Source organism: Citrus clementina, unplaced genomic scaffold, assembly GCF_000493195.1.
Source record: "Citrus clementina cultivar Clemenules unplaced genomic scaffold, Citrus_clementina_v1.0 scaffold_2, whole genome shotgun sequence".
Classification (NCBI taxonomy): domain Eukaryota; kingdom Viridiplantae; phylum Streptophyta; class Magnoliopsida; order Sapindales; family Rutaceae; genus Citrus; species Citrus x clementina.
Window position 1 is genome coordinate 32,659,939 of NW_006262688.1, and position 17,144 is coordinate 32,677,082.

The 17,144-nt window shown below is 33.6% G+C and overlaps 1 protein-coding gene and 1 pseudogene across 1 annotated transcript; one reads left to right on the forward strand and one right to left on the reverse strand.

Annotated features, from left to right (window-relative positions):
• Nucleotides 1-2,404: 2,404 nt before the first annotated feature.
• LOC18052419 lies at nt 2,405-4,195 on the forward strand (annotated as a pseudogene).
• Nucleotides 4,196-10,374: 6,179 nt separating this feature from the next.
• Nucleotides 10,375-12,226, reverse strand: LOC18052420 (putative cyclin-D6-1). The gene is made up of 6 exons (XM_006449125.2): nt 11,938-12,226; nt 11,764-11,850; nt 11,428-11,523; nt 11,121-11,322; nt 10,825-10,955; nt 10,375-10,722 (listed from the first exon to the last, which is right to left on the reverse strand). Exons 1-6 carry the CDS (start codon nt 12,112-12,114, stop codon nt 10,459-10,461), a joined length of 957 nt encoding a protein of 318 aa, XP_006449188.1. The 5' UTR covers nt 12,115-12,226; the 3' UTR covers nt 10,375-10,458.
• Between the last annotated feature and the right edge of the window lie 4,918 nt (nt 12,227-17,144).

Below are 17,144 nucleotides of genomic sequence, written 5' to 3' on the forward strand. Positions count from 1 at the left end.
TAGATCTATTAAGGTCGCATTTACCTGCAATACCCTTTCGCATATTACATTCAGGAGAAATTAATACATTTTTATCCACCTCAATGTAGTTTCAACTTGCCATTAACAATGAAAAAAAAAGTCACTTTCCATCACCAAACAACCCTTGATAAAATTCGAACCAAAAATATTTAATTCTTCATGGTATGCATGAACGAATACTAGGTTCACTTAGTTTTCTAAGCCAAATAATGGAGCTAGTATTTCAATCACGAGGGGTTGAACCTTGACTAGAGCTTTCTTGCTACCCAAGCTTACTAGAAAATTTGTTGCCATCCATTGAATATAATCATGTGATAAACGCTCTCCCTGTCGTTACTAGGCGGTCTTCAAATAGGTCATTTTCATCTTCGTGGAAACTTACTAGTAAATCCACAATATAATTCAAGTGACAGTCGTCACCAATAGTCATAAACAACTTCACTCAAGTGTGAATGATTTGATAAAGTTAATGATAAATCGAAGTTTCTATCGATCTTCTTTAATTTGTTCCTAATTAATTATAGACCGTCAGACAAAAATTTGATCTTCTTATATACACAGTGAAAATCTAGCGCGGAAGTCAGCCAGTCTGCCACCCCTTCAAAAACTGAAGTTGCCAGCTTGTCTTTTTGAAAGAAAAGATTATTCTTTTAATTTCATTATATCATGGATTAAGGTCTTAATCCTTTTTTATTTAGCAACTTGATTATAAAAAATGACTTGATTTTTTTTCTCCAAATTAATTATGTTCACGCAGTACGAAGCTGCTGACCTAAGGTGACCCTACGTCACCACCAGGCACCATGCCAGCCATCCTTACAGTATGTTAACATGTGGGTAAAATTAAATTTTAATGAATCAATAATAATGTTGACGGAGTCCTTGGTAGAGTTAATTATGATTAGTTAACGACTTCTAAACTAATGAAATAGTTGAACACACGCTTATGAAGCTGACCTTGAGTTGGATTCCAAATTTGATCATGTAGAGAATGTAGACCAATCTCCCCGGTCGAAGCCTCAGCAGTACTCGGTTTAGTCATTGCAACTTTTTGGTTGGAAATTGAACGAGGGAAATTATTGCCGACCAAAAAGTACTAAAACCAATACCATAGGGAGCTTCTGATAAGCATCTCTCTCAACTTGCGAATTATCAAGCCACAATTGTCTTTTAAAAATTCAGAGACAAATGTATCTTCCAATTTTCTTTTCCTTCATGTCTACGTGGTTTTTTAGAAAGAATTTTACAACAGATTCCGATGGTCCCTTTAGAAGAGCGTTGGATGTGCTAGATTTGTAATGTTTTTTGGTTTACTTAGGAAGTGGCTCTTGTTGCCCTATTTCTACGAGTTCATCTGTCTTGTTTGCTTAGACTTTAGCTCAGCCTCAGGGTGATATGTATATGCTATTGCTCCAATTTGTTTGTCAACTTGTGTACAATCTATCTAATGACGTGGTGAGTGAATGCCAAAGCTTTTCATGGGCGGACTTAGGAACTTAATTTGATCGGATCTGCTAAAGTACATGTCTATTATTATTAATTTTTTTTTTTTTGTGAATGCTTGTGCATTTAAAAGAGGGAAAAAATATGTTTTTGATAAAATAAGTCTTTAACTCTAATTTAAAATGACCGATAGCTTTTCTAAAATTGAATTTTAGAGGTCAAGAGTAGCTTAACTATAAAATTGTATTAATAGATTATTTTTTAATATTGATTTAGAGATATTCTTGAGAGAAATTTGAAAACTCTATTATAATGAAACCTCTCTATCCTAATACTCTATATATGTATCTCTTTTATCAATCTCTATATATTAGATTTAGCATGCTTCATTGATTAATTATTAATGTAATATATACTTTACCTCTATATCATTTTTATCATTTTTGCTAAGGATAATTAAGTCAAAATAATCACTTTTATTAAATAATAAGTGAAGAAAAAACCATAAAAAAACACCTAAAAAAAAAAAACAAAGGGTGACTGATATGGTAAGCACTAAACGATGAAGTCTCAAGGGCTTTTATGGATTCTATTAGGATCTAGAAAGTAATTATATTTTTTTTCTATATAAATCAAAATTCCTTTTTTCCCCTCTTCCGAATGCCTCTATTGTGAGTTTACTTGTCAAAGTTGATCTGAGGAAATTTGTAATATATAAAATCCAAATAAGCAGGATAATGGCATCTATCAGGTATTAATCTATACTTTAGGATGGGCCATATCTGCTGAGAATACGTGTGCTTTGTCGTCAGTGAAGAAGTTAGACATTTAAAAATAAAATTTCTATATATATATATATATATATCCGAGCCCCATGAACTGCTTTGAGGGGAAAAAAAAAATTGCTGGAAGTGAGTTAGATCTTCACTAAAGAGGAAAGATGGTGAAGGCTGGAGGCAGTGAGAAGCCATCTTTGAGAAAAGGATCATGGGCTCCTGAAGAAGATCGGAAATTGATAGCTTATATTAGGAGATACGGCATTTGGAAACTGGAGTGAGATGCCAAAATATGCTGGTATATACATATATAAACATAAATATCTAGGAACAACAAAGTAGGAGGAAAAAAAAAAAACAAAGGAGAGAACCTCAATAATTTTTATCATGAAATGAGAGAATATATGAATAATTAGATGGCTAGCTAGCTAATCAACGTCCGTCTCCGTTTTGTTCTTGTAGGTTTGTTGAGATGTGGGAAGAGTTGTCGACTTCGTTGGATGAATTATCTCAGGCCAGATATTAGGCGCGGAAACTTCACTCAGGAAGAAGATGAAACCATAATCAAGCTCCATGAACAACTTGGAAATCGGTAAGTGATTTGAAATTTTAGCTTAACTTGGTACGTAGCAAGTACATAACATCTGTACCTAAACATGATCTTTCTTTGTGACTAGCTTCTCTTCTCTTAGCCTTCAATATGATATATATCATATTGAAGCTCAATGGCCTAACTTATACTCAATACTTAGATCAAGGGAGTTGAAGGTTGTTTTAAGTGTATTCTTAATAATTAGTCCTCGAACCATTCTCAACCATGTGCGACAGTCTCTTTAATCTGTAATTATTATATTTATTGTTGCTAAAGTTAGCGGAGAGTTCTTACTTGAACAAGGTAATTAATTAGCTGCACCACGTAAGTTTATTATTCCATTTACTATAATATTTGTTATGTGAAGTGACAAAAACATCCTGCAATTATATTTAGGGTTTTGTAAATTTTCAGGAAATTATTGATCTATCAATGGCGATCCTATCTCAAACTCCAGGATGATCTTGTCTCTTAATTAATGTGTGTCAACTCCTTACTATTTTAGAGTTTGTTTATGCAGATACATGGATCCATGTATTAATGCATGGTGCTTATGTAAAATTTACACATTAAATTTGTGTAAAATCTGGGCTCATAATTTATATTAATGCGTAACGCTCCGGAGCTGCCAAAAAGATGCGAATCTAGCTATCAGCTGAGAATCAACTATATATTGCCGATTAGATTAATGCTTCTGTAAAATTTACACATTAACTAACTAATATGTGTATGAATTCACGTCACCAGATGGTCTGCTATTGCATCAAGACTGCCTGGAAGAACAGACAACGAGATTAAAAATCACTGGCACAGTCGCTTGAGTAAGAAACGCTTAACTAAGAACAACCAGCAGCAGGTGCCGTCAGTTACTAAGTCTTTGCAAGAAACTCAAACTGCAGCCATATTTGAATTTGATGAAGCCAACAAGCAGAATAAGAATCCACCTGAAATATTAATAGCTGATCCCATACCTATTATTCCCAATAACTCTAGAGAACCACCAAAAGTCCTTACTGGGTGCACTTCCCCTTCCCCACAACTTTCTGCTGATAATTGTTCTTCATCAACCAGCTATGTTTCTGCTAATTATGAAGAAATTTACAAGATCCAGAGCTCAAAAGTGAGTAATTATGATCATCCATCCGAAAACTTAGATGGACTTCACAATTTTTGGGAGCAGCCATTTACAGTGGATACCTTATGCATGACTATGGCGGAGGGTTATGGTCAAGAGGCAACATATACAGATCCTGGATTTGTGGTATCATCTCCTCTGTGGGGGTACCAACAAGATTACCAATTTCCATCTGCTTCCAGTGCTTCCTCTTGTGATGCTGACGATGATTTATGGGTCTGTTTCTGATGCAAGGAAACTAATATGGTGTTCAAGTCCACAACTATTGGCTTTTCTTTTAATTTGCGCTTCATACCTATAATGTTATATGTGTTGAAAGCAACGTATACTGTTGCATATTGGATGCTAGGTTTATCGATCACTTGTTCTGATTATTGTATCGAGTCTATCTAAATAAAGTGTTTGCTTGAGCGTATCACTCTCACACATGGCTCGAGTAAAAAGATCAAACCTTATGTTCCACAATAATTACAGTTTGAAGATCTTGAGTCTCAATTAGATTGATTAAGCCCACGACCCCACCCCCTTTTGGATAATCGAATCTAACGATTTTTTTTTTTAATGTTTTTGTTTATTTTTAGTTCACTACCTAAATATTTTATTCCAAATTTCCAATTGGTTGATGCTAGAGATAGAAGATTAGATTCGCCCAAGACGACGTCACCTGTGAAATTGCCAAAGTCCGCACAATCAATGTACTTGAACATTAGGAAGACGATTCAGATAAAAATAAGGTTATTGTTTGTTTTACAGTACCACAATATGTTATTATTTCTATTTTGGTGGTGTCCTTTTGGTGGCTCAATATAATTTTTCTAAATATCATAAGTTTATCTAACTCTCTTTATTTATAAGTCAGTCTAATGTTTTGTTTTTTTATCATGTTTACTGCCATCTTACATAACATTATTAGGAGAATAATTCCATGTGGCCAATAATTGATAGACAAATGATATAAGTTTTAGGCAATTTTCGATTAGTTATCAAGGTCATTTTCAATTTGGATCTAAATTGTGTAAGATGTTGTGCCATCTACAACAAGTGTATGATGATTTTTTTGCTTTTTTTTTTTTTGGAAAGGAGAATAAGAGAGAAAAAAATAGGGAGGATTTTAATTTTATTGTTTTCTTTTCTTTTTCCTCCCTCCCCTCCCCTCCTTTCCTCTCATTTGATTTGTTGAAACGAAATATATAATAATAAATAAAAAGAGCATGACAAGTATAAAAGCAGCAATGCAAACAATGTGGATGAGGATTTGGAAATCTGAAGCAGCATTTTCAACAAATACACTAATGCAACTAAAGAGAGTTTATGTCAAACTAGCAATTTCAAAAATAAAATCTGCATAAATTTTCCACAGCTACGAGGACAGTAATTAATTACTTAGGAGAATAAATTTCTCAGGAAATTAATGAATCTCTTCACAAAATTAATTAATATGAAAGTGAATGTCTTTGTTTTTTTTTTTTTTTTGGGGGGCCCAACGTATGGCTATGCATCGATACTTAAACATACTATTGGCTAAATAACAGTAACAGATGCTAGAACAACAAAATGAGGGAGCCTAACCCGCGCAAACAGGTTTGACCGACTATAAAAGTTGTAAATTAGCTACTTCCTTTTCCATTCTTTCTTTTTTTTTTTTTTTTAACCACAAGGTATCCTGGAGAGAGCCCACGAGGTATCCTGGAGAGAGCCCCAGTTGTGGGAGACATCTTTAAACCTGTACCACAACCCAGATTAGAAGTCCCTACTCAAACCAAGAGGCACATGTTCGACCAACAAAGGCGACTTCCCTGCGACTCGAACTGGAGAGCAAACCCAATCAAGCCACTTAAGTGAATTCCATTGCCAGTGGAGCCAACACTTTATTGATTTTTCCATTCTTTCTTTTTAATATCATACATATACAAATTAACCGAACCTAGAGTAAAAAATGAGAAAAGAGATTGTTATTCTTGTTTCTTTAATCTTTTTAAAAAATTTAGATTGTATTGACAAACTGAGAATATCTCTATTTTGTTAGTGGGATCCTCTATGTTGGGCTTGTTAATTACGGAAAAAGTCTCAGCATTAGTTGAGAATGAATTAATGAGTGTTGCACTATTACATAAGTTTGAGACAACCTTCAACTTAATGTAATGAGTTTTTATATGATATTAAACCTAAATTCACTTATGTCTTGACCCACGCTATTTTTCTACATAACAAGAACTAAGTAAAAATATCAATTTACATGTGACGAGGGTGCTAAGAGAAAAATCTGACATTGGTTGACAATGAATCTCAAGCTAAAAACATAAGTTTGAGGCAAACTTCTCCTTTTAAGCTAAATTTCAAGTATAAGCTAGGCCTAAGCACTTGTAGTTTTATTGGACTTGTTTATAAACTAAAAGTGACCTTCTTCAAAAGGTGAATGACACTTTCCCACTACATTTTTGGACTATTATCGGTAGCCCTCTGCAGTTTTCATCAGCTAACCTTAGGTAAGTGGGAACACCCGCCCCCGCTTGATTAAAATAGTCATTAAATTGCATAATTATTTTAGCTCCCGTCCCCCTAAACTCAATTGAAATACCTGTGAGTTGAAGAACTTAAGCTCTTACCCCGTGATTTTATCTGAAATGTCCCATGAGTTGAAGTTTTTATTACACATTCTTATATATTGACCTCTTTCTTAAAATTTTCCCCTGTAAACTACATTTTTGGCTCCGTCCCTAGTTTTAATAAAATTTTGCTATCAAATAATGTAAAACTTTTACACAATATTTGGGTCTCCTCATCTTTTTTAATGTGGATATGTTCGTAAGTCGTGCGGTTTAAAAAAGTTAAAAATTAATACTTTTAAATTTCATGGCTTAAAAATATGTCCCTATAAAAAAATGAGAGTGTATATATATATTTCAATACATTGAGGTCACTAAAAAAACACACACATATATTTCAATATGTTGAATTTTTTTATGTAATATTATTTTGAAATCTATATTTTTTTATTTATTAGTGGCATCCTACTTTAATAAAGTGAGGATATCCTCACTAGAAAATGATTATATTATATACATATATAGCAATGATATATTCGGGCGTCCATATATTATACAAATGATTGAGATATAAGTGGTAAAGTTCAAAAAGTATAAGGGAAAATGTCAATCCCCCTTCTTAAAATGAACTCTTTAGATGCTTATATTCACCTGAGTGAGATTTTTAGTTTTTAAAGACCAAGTAAATGTTCTTTTAGTCCCTTTAAATTGAGCTAATTACCAATACTTACCAGCTAAAGAGTTGCTGTTCGTCGGCACGATGCGCATTGTAAGCTAACAATAGCTTGGGCAGGGAAATCGATGCAGGAAATGAACACTCTTAAGGTCATTAGTCATTACTTGAAGGAGATGCTTGGACATTCCCGATTCTAAAATTTCAAGCAGTAACCGAATTCTCCAAAGCCGCTTTCTCCCTTTGAAGCAGAATGAGCCTATGAATTGCGAGAGTAATTAAAAGTTCAATAAATTAGCATGTTAAAGTCAATTTCTTTCGAGTTGCGGGAGTGAATTGAAAAGAAATCGTGCAATAATCACAAGTATCATTCACAAGACAATTAAAGTCAATAGTAACAGTTATCATAGGTTGCAATTAAACTGGGGGGCGTTTTATTTAGTGGAAAATTAAGAACATCGATATAACGAACTACCCTGCCACATTCGACTAAGATTATTACAGTTTCAACAACCTCAATGTAATTAAAAAGTGTCTTTATTAGAGAACACACTTTCGATACCTGTACAAAGTTTTGATAAATTCACAAGTAAATATATAAAAATAATTTTAATTATATATGAGTCTTTTTTTAGTGAGAGTATCCTCACTTCGTCTCCAAAATATAAAAAAAAAACACATATTTCAATACATTTAAAATTGTATTTTTTGATCTGTTAATGTATTGAAATATGTGTTTTTTATTTTTATTTTAACGGTATCATTAAAGAATGATTATATATATACATACACAAATCATTCTTGCGCCCTCATTTTTTAATGCAAACATTTTGTTAAGCTGTGTAATTTATTAGATAATTTTTAATATTATTAAATCGTACAGTTTAAAAGTGTGTCTACAAAAAAAAAAAAAAATCGGAGCGCCATACTAGAAAAAGAATATATTCTATACATACATACACGTGAACAGAATACTAATTAATTTCAATTTTTCCTGCCTAAATGGAGCTTCTAGTCATTCAATGACGCGAGGAATAGGGGTGGGCTTTAACTAGAGCATTTGTTGCCTGCCTGCGACTAAATGAAAAATTATGGCTCAGGTAATAATTAGAATAAACTTAATTATATTCATCTTCGTGGAAAATTACAAGAAAATTCGCAATAATCAAATTATAATTAACCTATTAAAAATTATTAATAATTGAAATAAAATGTGAAAGAATTGATATAGTTAATGATAAATCGAAGTTTCTATAGCTACTCATAGTCTTACAAGAGGGTAAAATGGGTCAACTTAATTTTATTGTGAAACCTAACTGGGGTCAGCCAGAGGCCAGAATGCCTTACCTGCCACCTTTTTAGAAAAACGAAGTTGCTTCTCAAATGCCAGCTTGTCTTTTCTGCTCCACATAAAAGAAGTGTTGTTTATATATGGTTCTCCACACTCTAACGAGTAATACGGAAAATCTAGTGAGCACGGGTGCTTCTTCTTCTTCTTGTTGTTGTTTTCTCTTGTTGGTGATGACATCTTTATTTGAATAAAGTGAGAGAATTATTATTTATTTGAATAAAGTGAGAGAATTATTATTTAATAAGGGATCTTTTAGGTTACTAAATTAAGGAATAAACTATAAAATAAGTAAAACACACACTTTAAAGTGGTGTATTTTGTCTTATAGCGCAATTACTTAATGTGTTTTTCTTATATTTTAACTTATCCACTACTTTAATAACTTAAAGATCTCTAAATATGTTGATTGTGATCACATGTAAGGATGGCCAAAAAATTCAGGTTTGGCCTGCATCAGCAAAGATTCAAAAGATCCAGATCTAAATACAAATGCAAGTGCATTTGGAAAGCCGAATATCCGGATCCACATATCTTTTAATTCAAATATTATTTATTAAATTAAAATTCAATTAGAAAATATATAAGTTAAATGATTTAAATAAAAAATCTAAAAAAATCTAACCTAACCCTAAAGTAAAACACACCAGCTTGGAATTTATATGGATTTGTGGTGATTTTATTTGTGAATTCGTGGTATTGTTAGACTTTGATTGTTGGATTTATATTATTCTTAATGTTTGATTTATGTTGTGATATTTTTATTTGTGGATTTATCGTGTAGTTGTATGTTATGTTGAATTGTTGATTATTGAATTATGATTGGTTTTTATTTGATTTTATTAGGTAAATTCGATAATTTTTTTTATATTTGAACTTGATATTATGCAGATAAGAGTATCCAAAAAATCCACCCAAAATCCACACGGATTTGTAGATCTCGATACAGATGCAAAAATATCAATACTGATTTAGATGCAGATATACTTATATTCGGATCCAAATTTTACCATCCCTAAAGCACACGTATTATATAAATGTACTCTTAATCCCCTATTGTTTTATTGGCATACTGAAATATAAACCAACAGAAATTCTAATGGTTAGGCTTTAATATTTGGACTACCAAACCAGCTGTAAGGTCCCAAAAGCAGATGTCCCAACGTGGTTGTGGGCTATCTTAGTCCCATCTGGGCTGAAATTTTTACACTCCCATCCCTAGCTTGTAGTTGTTACCACTTTCACCTCCCCAAATTTCCCTCAACATAATTCATTTGCTTCTGAAAGCTCGGCCACAGCCCGCTTCCCAACCTGCTGTCAAGCACATAAATGGCTTATAACTTCGACAAAGATACTACGATCTTTAAGAAAGCTACCAGCCTGAACGCTGCTTCCTCTCTCTTATCCCCACCTACTCTCACAATAATTTCTCACCTGCAGGCTGCTGCAGCCAGTTACTTTGCATAGTTGTATCCATTAATTTCAAAGCAATAACAGAAAGAAAAATTGGTAAATTGAATTCCATCCATGCATTGACCTTGCAAATTGAAACTTCTCAAAAAAAGATTATCATCTTATTGAATTGAAAGCATTTGTTATTGCTTTGCCGCCACCGAGCGAGAGACATTGAGACATAACCAAAAAACCCAATAACACAAAACAATTATATAGAGTAGCACTCAACATTGCACTCCTCCAATTTTGTGCTTTCATTGTACAAAATCTTCTCTTTATTTAAATTAAATATTTGCTTGTTTCCTTAGTTGAGTTGGGGGTTGTGCCTCATTGTGAGCTTTCAATATCTTCTGCTAAACTGCTTCAAATTCAAATCAGGACCATCCGTTACCTTTCTTTTTCACTTTTTCTTTAGACGTTGACAATGTGCTGCTGCAATTCGGACCAATTTCGCTGTCTTTCAGTGTATTCAACAATTTTGAATACGAGAAAGCTGGAATTCGCCTTCACTGCAAAAACCATTCATTTTGCGTCGCTTGATTTCTCTCTTTTCTGGCATCATAGTTGTAGTTGTGATGCCACTATTCGTGATTTGTTGGCTTTCTGATTTCGTGCATTTGTAATCCACCACACTAAATTGAGTTCTTGAGCTTGACAGTGTATCTAAAATGGACTCACAGCCGTCCATTTCCACCATTTCTTGCATTGTATCGAAGCATTTTGACAGGTCCTCCTAGATAAAAAGCACAATGCAAGTTAAAGTAAGGAATACTGAAGCAATCAAAATGTGAGACATGAATAATAAAAATTTATCGATCATTAACTTGTTGCATACTTTATTTACATAGTCACTACTTAAAATTGAAGTCTTGAAAGAAGGGAACTGCAATGGGAACAGTTCATATGATGACAGAAGAACTGCTGATGCCGCAATTACTGATGGCTTGAACTCTAGTAACTTGATTTCTGCAACCAAAAAAAAGAAAAAAAAAAATCTGGGTTTGAGCTACTTTTTTACCCATAATAATAATAAATTAATAATGATGATGATGATGATGACGTCGATGATGATAATGAGACAATAAAATTTGTTTATGGTTTAATCGTTTAGTTTGATAATTCATATGTTACCACTATGAGCTCTGAAGATGATATCTGTAGCTCGATCTTTGAGAGCTTGTGTCAATGGAGGATCTTTCGGCTCAAATAGAGAAATAAAGAAACAGAGAAATGAGAAAGGTGTTATTGATCTCATTCTCCAATTTAATGCATCAAGAATGAGAAGCTCCATTCGGTGAATCGTTTGTGCATCGAAGATGAGCTCTTGGTCACCCTGTTTCATTATCATAAAAATTTTGCATGAGTTGCTGCTCTCGCAATGTCAGTGTTCCCAAATATCCCACTACATCTCATAATTAATAGAGAGTAAATCCTCTACCTGGAGCTTAGAGAGGGGGAAGTGGGTGTTCTTCATCTTCGCAGCTAGAGAAATGCAAGATACCGCAAGAAGCCTTAGAACCCATGGCTTTCCTTGCTGCAAATTCGACGATTAATTAGAACTGTTAACTGAATGTGTTTGTATATTCAAAATTATTCTCTGTTCTATTACAAAGGCAATGCAGAAAGAATTAATTGTATGCGCAACATTTGAAGATTTTCCATTCTTTAATACTAGGTGACACTTCTCTGCAATGAAACAGAGCATACATAATGTGCAAACAATCACAATATATGTCAAAGTGAAAATATACATGTCAAGGTCTATAATTATTACCGGAATTTCTTGCCGAGAGATGAACCGGTCCAAGTAAGTAACAGCTAGGTAGGAAATGAAGGGCTCAAAATTGCAGGCAAATTGTATCTGCCCAACAAAACAAAATTAAATTAAATCAAGGAGGGAAATAAGTCCCAAAGTGATAAGCAATACAAGTTATGGCCCTATTTTTACCTGTAAAATGAGTGAAACGGTTTCTTGACGAAGGGAAACATAGAAATCAGTGATTTTTAAACATTGTACGAAGTTATGTGAGGGCATATGATCAGATTCAGTGGCAAAAAGATCCAAAAGAGTATCAGATTGGTGTTCTTCAAAGCTTGTGAAGGGATTCTCAAGATCAAACTCCATTTTGTTTTTTTTTTCCCTAAAAATAAATTGGTTGTGTTTTGTAGATGCAATAGAGAATGGTCAAGAAAGAGAGAATGCAAAAGACATAACAAAAAGAGAGAGAGAGAGAGAAAGAGAGAGAGAGAGAGACGAGCAAGAGAGTGAGTAATAATTATGGAAAAGAGAAGCTTCGCTTTCTGTGCTGAAAAAGAAGCTCTGTAGTCTTCAACTTCACTACTTCTCAGTGCAAGAGCAGCAGCACCACCTCCATTAACTTAATAATATGTGTATGTAAGTCCCTGCCTCTCCCTCCTATAGTCCTATCTCTCTTTCTCCTTGGAAAAGAAAACATTAAATTAAAGTCTGTCAATAAATTTGTAAATAATCCTTATGTGAACTGTATGTGGTACAGTGGAAGTGATAAATCTTGGATGAAAGACTTTCAACTTTCATATTTTATGGATGTCAAAATTAGTGATTATTCGAGACAAAAAACAGAAAAAGAAATTATTTATTATTTATTATGTATATCTATCTAAAAAATTTAGAGATACAAAATCTTTTTTTTTTCTTTTGTCACTTTTGACTACAAGAGTAATATTATTTATAAACATACCGCAGTTGAAAATTTCCTCAGTCAGGTCACATGTATCTCCCACACTCACTGTCAAATTAAATATACTTGGCATGTAGCTAGCCCACTTCCCCTTACCTATGAAGTATGAACCTAATCCTTCAACTCAAAGTTCAAGAATGTTTAGACCATAAAGTTGCAATTTGATAAGTTCGGGTTTTCTTAACTTATATTTGATGTAATTTATAGACATGTAAGATGTATTCACTAATCCCCATGATTCCACTATTTTGTTATTATTTTTTTGCTGAAACTACTATTTGTAAGTTACAATAAACGTAACCTAAGAAAATTAATAAATTTAAGGATATTTCAACCTTAAATGTTGTAATCATTAACACGAAATCTTAGATACTCTTACTTGCTGAATTATTAACACGCGTGTATCTAGACTAATATATCTTGTTGAGAAATGTACATAGGAAGAATATCTCCAATTGAGGATGTTGAATATAACGAAAGTAATCAAAATTTTCCTGTCTACATGTCACTGACAAAGGCCAAGTTCCTTAGATCCTAATCTTTCACTTTAATAACCATAAACTATCTCGCTTAATAAATTCTACAGAGTGTTTCGAATTTTCTTCCGGGATACCATTAGTTCTCTAAAATGGAAAAGAAAAAGAGAAAAAAAAGGGGGAAAAAAATTAATATGCGACGCGGGGGTTCTTTTTATTAACATTAAGCATATGAATGGTGCGATACACCTTTAATTCGCATCTAAGATCTCTCTCTAAGGATCCAAGTTCATTTGGCTGTTTAAATCGTAAATGGGATCTGTAACTTTTTTTTTTTTTTTGGGGACATCATCATAAAATGGTTGAATTGACGATAAAGTTAGAAAGCCTGTCTTTGTATGGCCAAAATAAAACTTGTACCACGATTACGCAAAACTAAATGGCCAAAGCGATTTACTGCTTGGCTGTAATGTTATGGATGCCAATCTTCCCATGCCAATTTTCCCGCCTTCACCTCTCAAGGGTCTATCATTTTCTATGTAAAAGACATAATAGATAGCTGAGAATCACTTTTGGTGTGAAGTCACTTCCACAAAACAGTGCGTTTAATTGCACGATTCAACCCAGACACGACCTAAGACATACAACATGGTGACCGTAAAGCATTTCCCTTTTGTAAGGGCATCTTCTAGATGACAAAATTAAAGAAACAAGACGAATTTACAAGACATTCAATAATATAAAAAGAAAAATAATCAAACATTATAAACGACTTAAAGGATTCGTCTTCTAAATCTACGATCACGCAATAATCTTGCCTGTACAACATAATTGTCTTGATTCTTATGATTTGTGTGTGTCTTGATCCTTGTCGTATATACATCGCATAATGATCTAGATTCTTATCATTTGATGAAGGCATGCACCCATGCATGTATGTGCCCCAGCTTTAATTTTTATGGTGACTAACGTTTCTCTTGCAGCTAGCTTGCTAACCTGCCTAGCCGCTCCTACTTTCAAATACATTTTTGGTCCATCGCCTTTCCTACTTTTATTTTATTTACTTCCTTGAATGGATGGAAATATTATATTGTAGACCTTGTGTTCAATGATTTAAATTAGCGAATGCCGATTTAGATTTACAGATCTGGAGACTGGAGTTGACTGCAATTTTGCTTACCATAAGTCACACGGACACCTAATGTTAGCTAGCTTATCTAATCTAAATAATTAGCCTAATTAATGCATCAGTTAATTAATAGCTGGGGACTGGGGACGGTCACAGAAGTGATGGAAATGGCAAACCACGTGTCAGGCTGCCATTCCATCAAGTCCCATCAGATTGGAGAGATCCCTAAAACAAATAACTCTCTGGCTGGCCTCCGCAGACTGCCCCAAACCTGGCGAGTGCCCGTACATGTGACTCACGTGTTTGTTATAAATGCCAATGTCCGTTGCCCACTATGTTGCGACTTTATCTTTATATATATATATATATATATGCATGAATGGAGATTATTTGCTTCAGTCCTAAACACTAATTGAATTATAGATTAGAGGGTATTTATTTAATGGCAATCTTTAATTTGTGATTTTTTTTTATTATTATAAAGAGAATTTGCCTGACACTGACAGAAGGCAGAGCATAACCCCACCGCAGCGGGCTGGTCAGATTCCTGGAAATTTCTTCTCTACTCAAAAAGATGTAATAGGTTGTGTGTGCTTGTCAATTCGCTTACACTGTCGATCGGTGATTTATCTATTGTTACACACAAAGTCATAAAACCTGATTAATTAAGTATTAATTTCTACTTCCAAAAGCATGATAAATTTGCATATGGAAATCAAATCTCCTGAGTCTCCATCAATAAGTATGTATATATAATTTAGTATCCAATGCCACATTGAGACTTTATTGTAAGATGAGAACAAATGAGATGTATTGCTACCCCACAAGAAACCGGCTGAAGGCATACATATATTAAAAAGTTGTTAAAGTCGACTACATTCCTAAATACAAAATATCAATGGACCGCGGATACATATAATGTTAGCTTAGCTTGTGATAGATGAGAAGCCTCGTTCTCCTCGTAAGCACCTCATCATAATTTGGAAAGAAAAAAAAAAAAAAAAAGTTCCGCCAAAGGAAATTACCCGAATTGAGTTGGGACAAGGGAGGCCCCATCAACGGAGACGAGGCATTTCCTTCCATGTAAATTATTTCAATATGAAGAAATGCTCAAATCATGCGACAATAATATTGCCGCCAGAAATTTTTCCTGCAAGTGCGTTTGTTGTTGTGGTACTGAAAGGAAAATTTAAAATTCTCTTTAATTTTCTTCCAAAATATCAAGCATTTAAGGGCGTAAGAACAACGCTTTGCGCTGCTCTCGAGCTGTATTGCCCAGCAAATTGAGCCACAGTATATGAGTACGACCGAGACCTTTCCTTTCAAAAAATTTAAATCAATTAATGAACGTTTGGTCCATGGAATAAGACATACATTCATTAATGGCGTACGCCATGTTATGCGATGAACGTTAAAGTGAACCATTCACACAGGCTATGTGTGTCTGAAACTTCAGATTTGGGTGTTTCATATCGTATCAAAACAGGAGACCCACCCACATTAACCCGTGAAAGGGACCCCTGTAAGAGAAATAAAGATGAATTGACTTGCTCGAAATTTCCAGGATAATTCTGTGCTACTGGGGACAGAAGGAAAGATACTCAAAAACCAAGACTATTTTGTATTAGTTGTCTTCAATGTGGCAGGAAGAATTTATAATCCATGTGGAGATATCCATGTGAAGCATGCCTTATGTATACACATAATTTCCTATATATTTTCTAAGTGGTGCTGCAATAAAGCAAAATTGAGAATACCCAAGGATTGCGATGAAGAGTTCTTCCAGGAAATTAAAGAATCAACTACTTGATTACCTTCGTCTAGGATATGCAAGAAGTGATAATCCATATTTTTTCAAAAAACAAAAAATAAAAAAGAGTGATAATCCACACTTAAGTTTTTAGAGGTATATATGACAATTTCATAAAATCGTTTATGTAAACTTAACAATGAACTGAAGTAGAGAAAATCCATAGGTTTGGATAAAAATATTCAACCTTTACTTTGACCATGCTCCATATGCTTTTGGCCCTGGAATTACTCAAGACATTATAGAAATAAAGCCGTTGGTCCTCTTTATTCATTATTATTGCAGTCTTGGATCATCATTGCGTCAGTCAAACAAGCCATATGAGCTAACTTCCTTTCGTGCAGAGATTTATTTATGCAACATAATTTCTAATTAGCATTAGATAGCTTCGTCATGATGAACAATCATTAGCTTCTTTTGCCAGGAAAGGCAAAGAAAGAATAAAAAGAAACACGAAATATGATATCATCACCGCTTACCACTGACTGCAATACACAGAAGTCATATCATTTTCTTATCATTAATACCACTTTAAATTCAAGGAAGAAATTAATGATGCCGAATATACGCTCATTACGTTTCTCTGACAAAACCTATTATATTATAGTTAAGAATATGATTAATTCTACGCTTTGGATCATACGTCTATTAGATAATTTTCTTATCACTAATACCACTTTAAATTCAAGGAAGAAATTAATGATGCAGAGTAGACGCTCATTACGTTTCTCTAACAAAACCTATTATATTATAGTTAAGAATATGATTAATTCTACGTTTTGGATCATACGTCTATTAGATAATTTTATATAAATGGTGGATTCATTATAATTAATTGAGGGGACGTATGTAATGCATTAATATGGTTACGTAATGATATATTCATCAATGTTGATGGTATCACGAGTTTCGAATTATCATAAGTCTTGTTTAATATTGGACAACTGTAACTTAAAAAATATAGTATTAAAATATTTGATAAACACTAATTGTTATTACTTGAAAGTTAAGTTTTGATCC

Excerpts from the sequence above, each read along its gene's own strand:
- LOC18052420 (XM_006449125.2), bottom strand. The coding sequence starts at position 12,114 with ATGGAGTTTGATCTTGAGAATCCCTTCACAAGCTTTGAAGAACACCAA. Across the intron at positions 11,851-11,937 it reads CCGTTTCACTCATTTTACAG|ATACAATTTGCCTGCAATTT; the intron begins GTAAAAATAGGG and ends TTTGTTGGGCAG. Across the intron at positions 11,323-11,427 it reads TCCCCCTCTCTAAGCTCCAG|GGTGACCAAGAGCTCATCTT; the intron begins GTAGAGGATTTA and ends ATAATGAAACAG.